The 14,270-nt window shown below is 26.7% G+C and overlaps 2 protein-coding genes across 6 annotated transcripts; both read left to right on the top strand.

The window, feature by feature from the left end:
- Positions 1-4,396: 4,396 nt before the first annotated feature.
- LOC126909307 (glycerate kinase-like) lies at positions 4,397-8,064 on the top strand. 5 transcript variants are annotated; one of them, XM_050691722.1, is made up of 3 exons: positions 6,030-6,312; positions 6,423-6,515; positions 6,597-8,064. In XM_050691722.1, the coding sequence occupies exon 3, from the start codon at positions 6,623-6,625 to the stop codon at positions 8,057-8,059; it is 1,437 nt and encodes a 478-aa protein (XP_050547679.1). In that variant the 5' UTR covers positions 6,030-6,312; positions 6,423-6,515; positions 6,597-6,622; the 3' UTR covers positions 8,060-8,064. The 5 variants fall into 5 exon arrangements, with proteins under 5 accessions (XP_050547678.1, XP_050547679.1, XP_050547677.1 ...); XM_050691721.1 differs by lacking the exons at positions 6,030-6,312; positions 6,423-6,515 and adding an exon at positions 4,397-5,226; XM_050691720.1 differs by lacking the exon at positions 6,423-6,515.
- Positions 8,065-8,131: 67 nt separating this feature from the next.
- On the top strand, positions 8,132-13,538 carry LOC126909309 (mitochondrial inner membrane protease ATP23 homolog). The gene is made up of 5 exons (XM_050691725.1): positions 8,132-10,205; positions 10,315-10,360; positions 10,881-10,962; positions 11,019-11,243; positions 13,233-13,538. The coding sequence occupies exons 1-5, from the start codon at positions 10,010-10,012 to the stop codon at positions 13,425-13,427; spliced, it is 744 nt and encodes a 247-aa protein (XP_050547682.1). The 5' UTR covers positions 8,132-10,009; the 3' UTR covers positions 13,428-13,538.
- Positions 13,539-14,270: the final 732 nt, after the last annotated feature.

Below are 14,270 nucleotides of genomic sequence, written 5' to 3'. Positions count from 1 at the left end.
AATTAAAGAAAAAAAAAATTGTATCTTATGTTAATTTTATATATTCTTATATCTATTAAAATTTCTATATAGTATGATAAAATTGTAAGGATATTAGTAATAGTGACATGCCTTATTGAAATTATGTAAAATCACCACATCTTTTCTGTTCGCTAAATTGTGATTTAATAATCCAATACTACCCATTGATATTGCAATGTAGAGTAATAAGCAGTCAGTCATTTGTACATTGTGTGCAGGACAGTTATTACTCGGATGAGAACGTTTACATATTAATGCATGCGTGTCCTCAAGTGTGAGGTCACTATTTTTAATGTAAGTGGGTCCAGGTAATCTAGCTATGAGAATATCTGTTTTTATCCCTTCTTGCTCTTTTCAACGAACTTATTGCAAGTTATATTCCTTCACGGAGCTAACACTTTCTCAAGCAAAAGTCCAGACTGTATATTCTATTTATAACTTGTAAAAAGTATAAATGATTCATGTAAACATCCAACAAAAAAGATAATCATGTAGATCACTCAAAGTCACATAGCACCAACGCGTTTTTTTTCCTTTTGTTACAACATGAATGTTATCAAAGCCCAACAGCTAATAACACTAATAGAACACAAAACACTTACAAATTCTTAAACGTTNTAATAACACTAATAGAACACAAAAAAATTACAAATTCTTAAACGTTTCACTCAATTATAAAATAATAAAAACTCATTTTTAGTGGATTTTTATTTTGTATTAATAATAATATAGATAAGTTTTGTTTGTTTATATTAACAAAGTATACATATTACCAAAATAGCATGATCAAATTAAGTAATTTAAAGTAGCATTACTCATTTACAATATCTGTATTATTAACTACATTGTCCATAATAAACAGTTATCACCCAAACACCAATTCTCTTGGGTATGAAAAAGAATTGACCATATATTATACTAAAAGAAACATCTAGTTACTCATATAACACACAAATTATGAGAATGGGCGCCTACACAAAATTGAAAAATATGAGCTAAAGATAAACTTAACTAATGAATAAATAAAACAAGTGACTAAAATGTAGTTATCACAGTTATATTAAATAAAAAATAAATTAATTGATAAATATGTAAACACCAACTACAAATTAACAAACAAGTATCGATAATAGTTACTTTGACTCAATAAATAATTAATATTTCAATGATATATATAAAAATATGTCTTTTTTTAAATTTTATAATTGGTGAAAAATTTACCTACTGGTCATTATCAAATATTATAAAAATAATCTTAACTGAATAAATCACTATTTATAACATTAAGCTATTTTATATTACCTATCATTTCTTAATAATGTTTACCTTTTTATATTTTCAATGTCTCAACATTTTAATTAATAAAACCTACAGAACCGCAGATGAGGTATGAGCACTGGTTACGACAGCCACCTGAAACAGAACTTGTAAAAAACAAACAACACAAATAATATTTAACAGTTCCTTCAATAAATTTAAAATTACAATAACAAACTTCTAAATAAATCACAAAAAAAAAACTGGGAACTTAAGTTAATTTCTGAAATGAAAAACAAAAAAATTAAAGATAACACAGCAAAAAAATCAAAGTTCACACATTTTCTAGAACTATACATCATTTTTTTTCATTAACCTAATATTTACATAGGGAGATGAGGTGATAGAGGAAACAAGAGCATAAGACATATGGTTCTATATATACTTTTTAAGAAACTACCAAGGGTTGCATTACAATAATATATACAGAGTGATTTTTTTATCATAACCCACTCAATTACTTATAGAATAATAATAAATTAAACATTTTTGTTTCGATTATCTTTAGTTACACTTTAGGTAAACTGAGAATTGTCGTAACACAGTAAAATGAAACGAACAAAAATATAGCAGGAAGATGGATGATGTGGTGCCTGCTGTCTAGGTATTCACGTGTGTGTTGTCGTACAGCAGTCACCGTGCTCGGGTGACACTCCGGGTTAGCTGTGGGTGTCGAAAGGCTGTTGTTATAGGAAGGGAGAATAAGAGTAACACCTAGGTATAAGATGCTGACGAAGTGCAAGACACAAATACTCTGAAATGTGGAGGAAAAGAGTATATAGGTTTGAACAGGAATAAACAAAGACTTTACTTTAAACAGTAAGCCGGACAGCGACAACCGAATACTGAGACTGATAAATGACACAAGACACTGGAGTCGATGGTACTCGAAAGGAAGAAGATAAAAAATAGATAAATAAATAACTACAAAATAATAATAGTAATAAAATAATTAGAGATTAAATGGTAAAGCCGGAACTCTTCAGGAAAGAAATAATGGAAATACATAATTAATGTAATTTACATGTCATTATAATAGAAGAACAGAAATTAAGAGTATTAGCTATAGAAGAGGGATTAATATTGTGGCAGGCTGAGAGGCTAAACATTTTATTTCTGCTGTTAGGGCAGGACAGTCAAAGAGAAGATGAGAAAATTACATAGAGCTTCACTATCGTGTAGAGGACTTAAGGGAACGGAATTTAAGGAAAGATAGAATGCATGGTAAGGAAGAAGATTTGACCTACTGGATAAGTCAAGGTTATGAAACCATATATGATCATATGTCCGATGTATAAAAAAGGAGACCCGATGAAAACAACTAACTATAGAGGAATTTCATTTTTAGACACCTGTTATAAAGTTCTGTTAATGATAATCCTGCAAAGGCTGGAAGTATATTCCAGACCAAATAAAAGCAATGGAACCAATTGGATTAAAAGTTAATCATGAAAATACTAAGTACCTAGTAGTATCAAGAGAAGCGAGAGCACAAGCTGATTTGCTAGTGGATGGATATATCTTTCAACAAGTAACAGATTTTAGGTACTTGAGAACTAATATAAACAGCTGAAACAATATGCACAATGAAATTAAATTGAGAATTGCATCAGGGAACAAGGGATATTTTGCATTTGCGACATTATTTAAATCCAAACTACTATCCAGGCAATCTAAAACATATCTATACTCCAGATTTTTACGACCGGTTTTGACGTATGGGTGTAAAATCTGGTCAGTGATTAAGAGAGATTAGAAGATAAAAATTTTTGAAAAAAAGTACTACATCGAATCTATGACCCTGTAATTGAGAGTGGTGAATAAAGTAGAAGAATTAACCAAGAATTGTACCAAATGTTTATTAAGACCATTATTAGTTCGTTTCTAAAAAGTAAAAGGTTAGAATGGACGGGTCATATTTGGAGATCTGAAGGCAGCGAAGGTCTTAAATGGACTGTAAAAGCTGTAGAAAAAGAAGATATGTCTTTTTAAATAATTTATATAAAGAACGGAAATCCTTTTGATATTGCTGTTGCTTATTTATTGAAAATATAAAATCTACTGCAAATACCAAAATGTTCGGTACATTGAATAAAATCGGTACTAATGTTAATACCAAATACGAATGAGGATTTANGTCATTTTAAATCCCCCCTTGTGGGCAGGTTAAGGGTTAAATTTATGAAAAAAATATACCAAATGAAAGGTAATGATATTATGCATCTATATAAAAAAGAATTATATTGATATGTTCATTTTTGAAAAAGTTATGGTTTTTAAGTAAAAAAAATTGAAAAAATTTCGAAAATAAGCGATTTTTAAATTTATAATTTTTTTGGAGGTTTCCCCCATTTACGGGGAACGAGGGAATTTTTTTCAATTTTTGAGGGTAATGTCTTCGACTAGATACGATTTGTTGTGATCTTTTGACGTATCATTGAAAGAAATCGGTTCGGTGAGAGCTCAGAAAAAGTGGTAACAGAAACAAAAAAAAATAAACACATCTTAGTAAAACCAATACCTTCTCAGCTTCGCATCGAAGCTAAAAAACAAGTCATTAAAAATATATATTTTTTAATGTTCTTTAAAAATATTAGTATATTACTAAATGTGGTAATTTATTTTTAGAATTAATACGTGTACGCTCGTCGTTATCGGTTGCTACGGTTATAGCGGTTATAATCGCTATAATTATTATTTTCGTTCCTATTTTCTACTGCGTTCTTTAAATAATATGAGTATTGTAGTTTATTTTATTATATTTAATTTGACAATTGTTTATACCTATAACTAGTGGTATTATATTTAAAGTCACCCCCCCCCAAACGAGCACCATTGATCTTAATCATCAATTTTTTAAAACAAAAAAATATTTGACCTTTTTTAGATTGATCCGAAAAGTAACCTGTAATTAGACGTTTTATTATAATTGTGTAATCAATATAAATTTTAGAAAATTATAAAATTATTGTTTATTACATTAAAAATACAAAATATTATGTATACTGATTATAATTTATTAAAATTTAGAATTTTAGTAATTTAATAATTAGGATGTTGTTTTTGGTACGAAAATCGTGTTGAGCAACCTGTAAAATGTTTTTTCAATCTCAAATTTTTAAATTATGTTTTTTTATGCATTTAATAAATCTAGGTGAAAACTTATCAAGGTTAATTTATATTGCGCCACCCAACAAAATAAATACAACTTTTATAAAAAGGACTCCCAAAAAATGTTCACCATTAAAAGGTAGTAACAATTGTGGCCTGGTATATGAGGCTAAATGGCCTGCCAACATTTTTTAACAAAAAAGTTGAAATGACGCTCCTGGTCAGTTATCGTCTATACTTGTCCCAACTATGCTATACTGTTCTTTTTAAGCTTTAACACGTGTAAATAAAGATTTTTTAGTTTGTAAAGACCTTTTTACTCATCACTTTGAAAAAATGTGGACCTCCCTTGAAAATTTATATCTATGCCCCTGGGGAGTGCAATCAAATTTTGTTATAGAAATTTCATAGGATGAATATTCGGCGAGCACCTAGCGACAAAAATATTTCCGGAACATAAAATTTTAAAATGTGGGGTAATCGGAAAATACTTATAAAATAGTTGATGGCGCAATTATTTCAAAGTTTCCTCTCTACGGGAAATATACAAACAAACAAAATAACAAACTAGATCGATCGCCTGATAAGTCATCGTGTCCAATCACAGTCGTCATATATACATATATTTATATTCATTTTATGTTATATTAGTTCTTACATAGAATAATCAGAACGGACCAAAAATTTTGTTTAAAAATTTTAAAGAACTAAATATTTTCAGTGTTGTGTAAGGTTTTTAAAAACTCATAATCAAAGTTTGGACATGGATGCTTAAAAGTAATATTATTTATTCCTTTTTTTATTTTTTTCCTATATTATTGTTTACAGCAATTATTGGAAATTCTTCTATAAAAATATTATATAATTTACAAACACATTAGGTGGAGTATTTAAATTTCCATAAGTGGATATATTTTCATTATAGTAAGCCTTAAAATATGTAAAAAAAACGATTCATCTAACTTATTTTGAGATTTAGCATAACTAATACATGTACCACTATTATGTTTTTTTTAGTAATTTCTTAACTAGATAGTCACATACATAAGTAAGGTTATTTATAGCAGAAAAACTTAAATCATGGTTATCAGCCATATCAACATTAAAATTTTCAAACAATAAGAGTTTTCTCAGGATAAAATGCAATAAGACTGTTACACCACTTAAATTAGGAGGAGCAATACCACTTAAATTAGTTAAAATTTCATTTGTCATTCAGACAATTTAAGCCCTTACTCTTTGAAAAAATTTTCTGGGTTAGAAAACATATAAGGTCTGAAATGAACATTAAAAACCATATAAAACTTATTCAATGTATCAATTGATTTGTCTGACAAATCATTTCTGTTGCAATTTTGTAACCATTTTTTATAACTATTGAATAAATTTAAGATTTTTTAAGATACAAATATTATTTTTATTAATTTATAATAAAAAAAACCTAACCAAGGAAAATCCTTTGGTTTTTTAAACATTTTATAATCATCATTTTTGGTAGTAATTCTTGAGTGAATGCAGTTTTTTACAACGCAAACATAAACTATTATATTAAATATAATATTATATAAAAAATGAAAAATTTATGAAATAAAATGACTAAAAGTAAAATTCTTGTAATATATATTTTCACTCAACCGATATTAGTTCTTATCATGACAACAAAATGATAATACCAATACCTACAATAAAATAGCTGCTACTTTTTGCTTACATATCGAAATGTCCATAACCTGGTTCTTAGAATGTTATCATTTCATGTTTAAGTTATTTATGAAGATATTTTTTTTTAATTTGTGTGAATATACCGAGAAAGAATAAATTATTCGGCATTTGTTTGTTTCGAAAATTGATAGCTTGGTGCAAGTACATATTTTCTCATGGTTATTTATAATTTAAAATAGTATAGGATTCAAACATTTATATTATACCTTTTTTTATCTGAAAACTAATAAAATATAAATTAAACTTTATAGAAAGATTTTATTAAAAATGAAAAACTAGTAAAGATACAAAAGTGGTAGTTAAAATCTTCAATGTAAAATAAATAATAGTTTTGTTATATTAGAGTAAATATAACTATAGTAATACTATGTTTCAAAATTGATTAGTATAAATGATATGAACTAAAAAATTATCTTTATTTGTAGATATTGGTTGATTATCTTTTATATTCATGAACGAAATGAAGAAGAATATAACAAATATTTTCCAAGAATGTATAATGTCTGTTATACCTAGGAACATAATTCGAAACTCTGTCACATTCAGAAAATATGTATTGTGTGTAAATAATATCCAAATTCCAATACCAGAAAAAATTTATATGGTTGGATTTGGTAAAGCTGTATTAAGTATGGCTTTAGAGATGGAAAAAATTCTAGATGGTCATTTAAAAAAAGCTGTATTAAGTGTACCTTTTGGGACTCGTGTAACTGTGAAAGATTCTGTAATTTCTGTGCTTGAAGGTGCCGAAAATAATATACCTGATCAAAATGCAGTTAATAATACTAATGATATTAAGAATTTTGTTAAAAGTTTAAATCCTAATGATGTTTTAATAGTTCTAATCTCAGGGGGAGGATCAGCTTTATTGTCTTCACCAACAGTTCCACTTTCAGATAAAATTTGTGCAATAAATTTATTGGGATCTTGTGGGGCATCAATAAATCAATTGAATTCTGTCAGAAAAGCTTTATCAAATGTTAAAGGTGGGAGATTTATCAAATTTGTCAATAATGCTACTGTTGTTTCATTAATTTTATCAGACATAATTGGAGATCCAATGAATGCTATTGCCAGTGGACCAACTGTTCTTAATGAAGATAGTAATGAAGTGCCACTTAAAATAATAAAAAATTTAAATGTTATAGATAAATTACCAAAAACTGTACTTGATGCTATATTAAAAAATAAAATAGATACTGATATAGATTTTACAAAAGTTCACAATATAATTGTTGGTAATAATAAAATTGCACTAAATACAGGAGTCAATAAGACAACTCAGTATGTTTCTGTATTACTTTCTGATTCTATACAAGGTAATATTAAAGAAGTGTCCAAACTTTACTCAAATCTTATCAAATTTATTTGCAAATTGTACCTAAATGATGAAGATGTAAATTTGAAAAAATTACTCCTTAAAAACATTTTAACTTTAAATTGTGAAATAAATCTTGATGATTTGTTGAATAAAGTAAAAAAAGCATCACAAAAAGGTTGTGGGTTGTGTTTGTTTGGTGGTGGGGAAACTACAGTAATTTTAAAAGGAAATGGCATTGGAGGGAGAAATCAAGAGTTGGCTTTAAGAACATCAATAGATTTAGATGAAATTAATGAAAATAATTTTGATATAATGTTCTTTAGTGGAGGAACAGATGGAATTGATGGTCCAACTGATGCCTGTGGTGCTTTTGGATACCCAAATTTACTGAAAAAAGCTGTAACTGAAGGTCTAGACCCGTTGATGTACATTATAAACAATGATAGTTATACATTTTATTCTAAATTCAATAATGGTTTAGACCTCTTGAAAATTGGTCACACCGGCACAAATGTAATGGATTTACAAATTATTATCATTGATCCAAAAATAAAGTCGAATAAATAATTTAACTAGTTCATTGTACATGAATTTTACCCTAATTTAAGATAAATGTTTAAATTGTAAGTTATATTATTTTAGTATTTGAATTTATTAAAAATAATTTAATTTCACACCCTAAGTTGTTTTAGGTAGAAAAAACAAAAATTTGTGGAATCAATGTTTTATAAAGTAGTTATTATAAATTACTTCAAATTTTTCTAGAAAAGTTACACCGGCACACAAAAAAAAAAGTTGTCTGTACTTTTGACTGGACCCACCTGTGAACATTGTATCCTATAAAATTTGCATCCCACAAGAGTTCTAATTTGAGATCCATTAAAAATTCCTTATGATTGCTTGTGCCTGCAACTAGGGCACCTCCACGTGGTGATGGTTGTCAACAGAACCATCTGGCAGAGTCCCTGGATTAACAGCAGTGTGCCGTCATGACAGGTACAAGTGATAAGTACTTTACGATGCAGGGAACTGTAAACCCCGTATCAACGTCTGATCAGGGTGAGAAAGTAGGCCTTGTCTTGTGAGAAACTCGCCACAAACGTAACGAAATGAATCAGGACTTTTATTACAAAGATTGTAATAGTATACTCTCTAGTAGCCAAGTTTCCCACTACTGAAGAGCTGCAGTCGCTTGATGACGACGACTGCGGGCCTACTTTCTTTGCTTTGTTAAGTCATTAATAATAGTGTTAAATAGATTTTTTCTCATATTTATAACTGCAATTTTCCAGATTTTTTTAACATTTTAAAACATTAATGGGTCAATAAAACTTCAAATTCAGTAGAACAAAATACATAAAAACCATACTCAATCTGAATCAAAAAAATTTTTTTTATCTTTTTCGAGTTTTCATGATTTATTGCAATTTTTTTAAAATTTTGACGGCTCCACGGGCTAATTGACATTCAGATTTAGTAAATTGATATACATAAAAATCATACTTGATCTGAGTCCACAAAAATGTTTTCATCGCTGTGATTGCAGTTTTTCATAAATTTTTGGGTTTTTTGCATTTTACTCAAATCTGGAGGGTGACCGGACCAAACGGATATCAAATTCAGATTCAACAGGTCGAAATAGATGTCCAAAGGGGGGGGGGGTCCGGTCAAAAGTACAGACAACTTTTTTTTTTATTTGTGCTGGTGTTATCATTGAGTATACAAAAAACAAATTTCAAATTATGTTGTTATAACGATAACAAATTAGAATGTTTTAAATTAAACAAAAGCATCTTCATACTATAAAACAAATTTTTTACTTTTTTTATATTAAAAATAAATGAAAGAAAGGAAAAAGATAGAACCAAATTGATGGTCACTTCTATTGAACTATTCTAGTCTAAAACTATCCATGTATCCTGTTGTTTTCAAAAATTATAGACAAAAACAAATGTTATTCGATAATATTTTGGTATCGAACTATTGATTATGACTGACGAATGTTATCAACCATTCAGCATATTATGTGAATTAAAACAACTAAATGAAACAATAAATAAATTATTTGACTGACTAAATATTTTCGAACTATTAAGTAAAATATAGTTGAGTTTTTTTTTAACTAAGACCGAACATAGTCGTGCAAATTTCATTCCGTAGTATTTATTTGATTGAAAAATTTAACCAGTAATTTTAATTTGAATGTAAACTTTCGAATAATTCACTCGGAAGTTCGATAGTCAAAAACTAGTTGTTGGATAATAACAATTGAATGATTATTTGATATATCTGGTAATCAAAATATTTGATAATGTCCGTCTCTACCAGCAATACTGGTTATCACTGATAACAAATACGCCGGGATGAAACTTATCTAAAATAAATTAGGAATTTTAATAATTCTGAAAATTAAACTTGATTTGTTATTTAATTGTAACTTATGTTAACGAATTTAAAACTTAAAGTCTTTATTTTTGCTAGGTTTTTATTAGTATATATTATTTATTTTTCTTCACAATGAATCAAGAAGGTAAAAATAGTAATCGACAATCATCAAAAACAGATAATTACGATGGTTGGGGTTTTGATTTATTCCCTGAGAGGAGAGGTAATTTTAAGCCGACTGTCAAAAATGTTTTATTTGAAGGACGAGGAAATGAAAATTTCGAAAAAATTAAATGTGAAGGAAAAGTTAAATATTGCATAAATAATAGTGAGTACTTAAATTGTAATACCATGTTATTATTAAAAATTACTAGATACAACATTTTTCGTAATTTTTGTCGTTAATGATTTAATTTTAATGAATTTATCCATAATAGGTCCTTTAGTCAAAGTAATGTTTGGTGCTTTAAAGAAAGCAGGCTGGTGAGTTCTATTGATTTTTATTTCATTTATAAATGTAATGGTGAAATTTTCTATTATGGTTTTTCATATTTAAAAAATGTAATATTATCAGAGATTTTTAATGATTCAATTTTTTTTATATTCTTATTGATATTTTGTCTTAATATTATTTAAATTAAGTTTCATATTGTACATTACACAACTTATAAATGTGACATGGTACTGTGTTATTTTTTGCCATATATTATGTTATCAATCTATATGAAATTGTATCAGGATCTGAAACATAAGTGCATGTTGATCTAGGGGTAAGGTTTTTCTCTATGACACCTTGAGTCGTTGGTTCGAATCCTGTACCATGTCTCTTTTTTTCACATAATTTCTAGATTTCAATGACTAGCCATCAATTCCCTGTGGCCATGTCAAATGTAATTAAATACACAGTAAGTTATTCTATTAAAAAATGAGATACTCAAGTATACAAATATATGAAATAAATAAATATATAAAATAAGATATTCTTTATAATATGATGATTTAGTGAAGTAAACCCATCAAGGCATATAGCATGTGAACTTTGTGATACGACTGTTCATGGTGGCTATGATCCAATAATGAATCAAGTAATTTATTCTGTTTATTTTTATTGTAAAAAATTAATTTTTTGGCTAATTTTTAGGTGGTTATATGCCAAAACACAGCAACATCTAAAGGAACAATTCAAGGTGTACTTACTCATGAACTTATACACATGTTTGATAGTTGTACACGCAAATTAGACTTTCGAAATATTGAGCATTTAGCATGTACTGAAATAAGAGCTGCAAATTTAACACATTGTGGAATTTTTTCATCAATGTTAGAAGGTCATTCATCTGTTTTTAACTTTAAGAAAAAACATCAAGTTAGTTTCTTTTTGTTACCAATAATGTTTGTTAATTGGTAATACGAAAATGTTTTTCCGTTAAAGTAGGAAAATTGATTATTTTAAACATAATTGAACCTTGTATCTCAACCATTTAACACTTCTATGCATTTTAATAAGGTATAATACATCATACTTTCAAAGATAAAAATAACAATTTAAGCTGGTTTAAAATTTCAGTAGTCTTTCTTAACAAGGGAAGCAAAATATTCTAAACAAGTTATATATATAACTTTTATGAAAATTGGTGACCTCATCATTTTGGCCTTCCCTTGTAAAGAATTTTAAAATAAAAAATTTGCAGTTGTAATTTTTTTAAAAAGTAATTACAATAAAAATAGTAATAATAAAAAATGTACACAAAGAAAGTACTAAATTTAATTTTTTTGATGGAGGTTGTAGTTCTCAAAATGGTTTATTTACAACTTTAAAAAACTTAAAAAATACAAAAAAAACTTACCCTTCTTAAAAGAGCCAACGGAGTATACACTAATTTCTTAATAATACTTTTAAATAAGTTTTTGTATAACAATTTATCTACATTGTGTAATTTTTATATTCAAATTGTTCTTTTTATTTTAACTCTGATATTTGTTTTTACCATAATGACATTTATAAAGGTCAACAATTTTTTTTCAAATTAAAGTTTATTACATAAGTTTTAATTTAAGATATATATGAGGTGTATAGGTCCAAAACAGCCTAACCCACAAAATTCAAATTCTGTTTATATAATATTTGAAATCCACTATGGTCTATCCCACAAAAAAAATTATTCATTAAATGGCATTACATAAATTGTTTTTGGCACTGTGATTACGAAATATAATTTCAGAACCATAATGGCCCAACCCTATGCTAGTGGATTAAGCCATCTGAATTTTAGTGAGTTATATTGTTAAAAGCTATTTTTATTTTATTTTATTTGGTTTAGTTATAATTATAATATTGTTTATTAATATTATTCAATACTGAAGACTATTATGTGATAATAATGTTAAAAATTTATAAATACCAAATTTTCAAGTTAATCAAATTTATTAAAAGTAAAATATTATTAACTGAAATATTGTTACACACTATTAAAAGTGATTTTATTTTTTTGTTTCGTTAAGTTGAGTAATAATCTCATTGTTAATAATCATTCTGTACTAGAATTTAATTACAATATTATTTAAAAAAGTTACTAATAAACTAATACAATTATTTACATCATATTTTTATGTTGTGTGAATAAAAGTGAATAATAAATATCCTATAAGTTGGCCTAAACCACAGAAAACTCTATTTAATAAAAAATTATAGTGGTCTTACCCACATCAAAAACTTAACCAATTTTAATTGACTAATACTTTATAGATGGTTTAAAAGGCAAGGATATATATATACTAATAAATTATTGTTATTTTCCTTGGGGTGGGTTTAAAAAAAAAAAAAATATTGAAAATAATCAAAACTTTAAATGCCTGTCCTGCACGATTTCGCTTTTGTGGGTTAGGCTGTTTTGGCTCTATGTGCCTCATATATAAAAGTATTTTCAAAAGTTAAGTTGAAAAATGCCTTCTTTTTATATGTGTATTTTAAGTTTAGAATTTCCTTTTATAAGAATCAATGAACCGATTTAAAAAGAAATATGTCAAATATAAATATTTTTCAAATACTTATAAAAAAAATTTTAATGCAAAAATATATGTTTTTTAAACTATGGAAGCTCATAAAGAGTTGCCTAGACAAAAGTTTTTAAATTTAGCGTATGTAACTTAAGCTTTAATTTAATATATTTTTGAAGTTTTTTATATAAGTTTATATTTTGAGAACATTTTCAATAGTTAAATTGAAAATGTTAACTTTTCATGCAAAAATTGCAATTTTCCATTCCTCTCCGGAGGGGCAAGTAAAGAGTCAAATTTATCAGACTAGTTTAAAAAAAAAGTTGATAATATATATTATTACCTTTTGTTTTTTTAGGACTGTGTTAAACACAAAGCTACAGTATCTGTGTTAGCTGTTAGAGATGTAACATTAGAAGAAGCAAAAGCAGCTGTTGAAAAAGTTTTTGACAAGTGTTATGCAGATTTAGAACCCATTGGGCGTAGAGTTAAAGGAAGAAGAATTGATTATGATTTAGCTTACGCAGAAGCTTTTATGATGGGTTACGATTAATTATATTATTATAATGAAAACTATTTGAATTAGGAATATTAAATAAATTTTAGAATAGTTTATATTATGAATTTTGTTATTAACTAATATAATTTAGTTTAAATTTTTTAATGATATCTAAGTTGGATATCTATATTAATGGTTTCTAAGTTTACAACATTGATTTGAAAACATAAGTTTTAAATACTATTTTAAACATTGATATTTTAATTGTTTAAAGCAATTACTTTTTTAATTGCTTACAATATTATACTGAAGATAACAGTTTTTAATTTTGATGTTTTTTAAAGACATTTTATTTGATATTTACTAGGGTGTGGTGTGGCATATTAGTACTGATAATTTGCACTGTTTGCTGTTAGTTTCTAGATGTGTAACTATATGGAAACTTTAACAGTAACACACACCCTTTAATAGTTCCCTACTCATAATGAGGTGGCATTAGCTCGACAATTGCTGTAAAAATTCTGTCAAATCATTGTAAGGTAAAGCTGAGCTCAAATAATTGGAATAAAAACTAATAATGTGATGATTATTTGTATGTTTACTATAAATCATCCTTTTATTGCAAAACATATCACTTTTTTATATTTTATTAGTTTTTTAAGTACAAATTATTTAGAATTGGATTACATTTTTAAAAAATGATCTCAATAAAATTTGGTACAATAATTATAATATAATTAATATACTAACTTTTGTAATTATTTGTTCATAATAAATAACAGTATTTAATAAAGTCTTATAAATAGTGAGTGTAATTAAATGATATAATAATAGAACATTAAAACTTATAGTTGTACTACAAATTAGTAAATAATAAATGTAACTGTTTTTTATTAG

Source organism: Daktulosphaira vitifoliae, unplaced genomic scaffold (genome assembly GCF_025091365.1).
Source record: "Daktulosphaira vitifoliae isolate Bord-2020 unplaced genomic scaffold, ASM2509136v1 Scaffold_254, whole genome shotgun sequence".
In the NCBI taxonomy this organism is placed as follows: Eukaryota; Metazoa; Arthropoda; class Insecta; order Hemiptera; family Phylloxeridae; genus Daktulosphaira; species Daktulosphaira vitifoliae.
This window is presented reverse-complemented; position numbering and strand designations above follow the sequence as displayed.